Source organism: Antrostomus carolinensis, unplaced genomic scaffold, assembly GCF_000700745.2.
Source record: "Antrostomus carolinensis isolate BGI_N321 unplaced genomic scaffold, ASM70074v2 scaffold20850, whole genome shotgun sequence".
In the NCBI taxonomy this organism is placed as follows: domain Eukaryota; kingdom Metazoa; phylum Chordata; class Aves; order Caprimulgiformes; family Caprimulgidae; genus Antrostomus; species Antrostomus carolinensis.
In genome coordinates, this window is record NW_010287973.1 from 5,694 (window position 1) to 6,958 (window position 1,265).

General features: G+C 54.2%; 1 protein-coding gene across 1 annotated transcript in view; it reads left to right on the forward strand.

Moving 5' to 3' along the window:
• LOC104522753 (feather keratin 1) overlaps positions 1–223 on the forward strand; it is a 2,432-nt gene extending 2,209 nt beyond the window's left edge. Inside the window, exon 2 of the mRNA XM_010165128.1 lies at positions 5–223. Coding sequence (XP_010163430.1) covers positions 5–223 — 219 coding nt within the window. The remainder of the gene's footprint in view (positions 1–4) is intronic.
• Positions 224–1,265: the final 1,042 nt, after the last annotated feature.

Genomic DNA, 1,265 nt, shown 5'->3' on the forward strand with positions numbered 1-1,265 from the left:
GCAGTGCCAGGACGCCACTGTCTTCATCCAGCCCTCCCCTGTGGTGGTGACCCTGCCCGGACCCATCCTCAGCTCCTTCCCGCAGAACACCGCCGTGGGATCCTCCACCTCTGCTGCTGTTGGCAGCATCCTCAGCTCTGAGGGAGTGCCCATCAACTCTGGGGGCTTTGGCCTCTCCGGCTTCGGCAGTGGCATCTGTGGCAGGAGGTGCTTCCCCTGCTAAAGCTGCTGGGAACCTCCCCAGGAACCCACAATATGGTACTGGGCTGGGGACTCAGCATTGGGCTGTTGCTTCCAGAGGGACTGAGCAGCCCCAGCACCCCTTGCAAAAGGACGGGGCCAACCTGGGCTCCCAGAGAGCACAGCCCATGCCTGCCTTTCCCTTCTTCCATTCTCTCCTGAGTTCTTTTTCTCTTGTGCTCTCCTGGGCTGTCAGCATTACAAAGCCAGCCTGGGGAGGACCTGCTTGGCCCTGCTCCATCTATGGAAGAGGTAGACGGACAGCTTTTGGGATCACTGGAAGAGCCATGTGGCATAAACTCTTATCTCTCCCTGGTGATCCCTGCATCAGGACCAGCACTCAGAATGACCTCATTTCCCTCTTTTGATGCATTAAAAATCTACTGCATCCTGCCTGTGCCTTTGCGTTGTCCTTTCCCCTGCAGACACTCTCCCAAGATGCCCAGGGAGAGAGATGTTACTCAGGCTACTCAGAGATGTTACTCAAGTTCTGTGAGGAGCTTGTTAAGGATGTTTATGATGTCATTGTTAACATGATGTTTGTTGCGTCTTCGTAGCCCTTCTCTGTACACAAGCTGTACACACTGACATATTCCTGCCACATACAGTCTGGAGGAAAGATGTTGCTGTGAGGAAGTTAGGAGCTGCATGGAAGACATGGTGACTGTTTGCCATTCCCAAAAGGAGGGTAGAGTTAGACGCAGTTCAGCTTTTGCTCCCATTGGGCACTGACACTTGCATGTGTAGAAGGCCTCTGTGACTCTTCCAGAGCCCCTGACCATCAGTCCCAGCTTTGTTGTGCCTCTGCTCACACATGATATCTTGACCTCCGTGCGCGTCCTGTGAAGGAGGCGAATGGTCACACTGACCTCAATTGAGGAGGCTGGGATGTGGAAGGCTCCTTGTAGATCAGCAGCCCCACAAGATGAGAAGAGGAAGGTTGGAAGTTCCTCTTGGCCTGGCTGCCACTGTTCTGGGCCAGGAGTCTAAAACAGAAAATAGCCCCAGAGGACAACAGGAGAGGG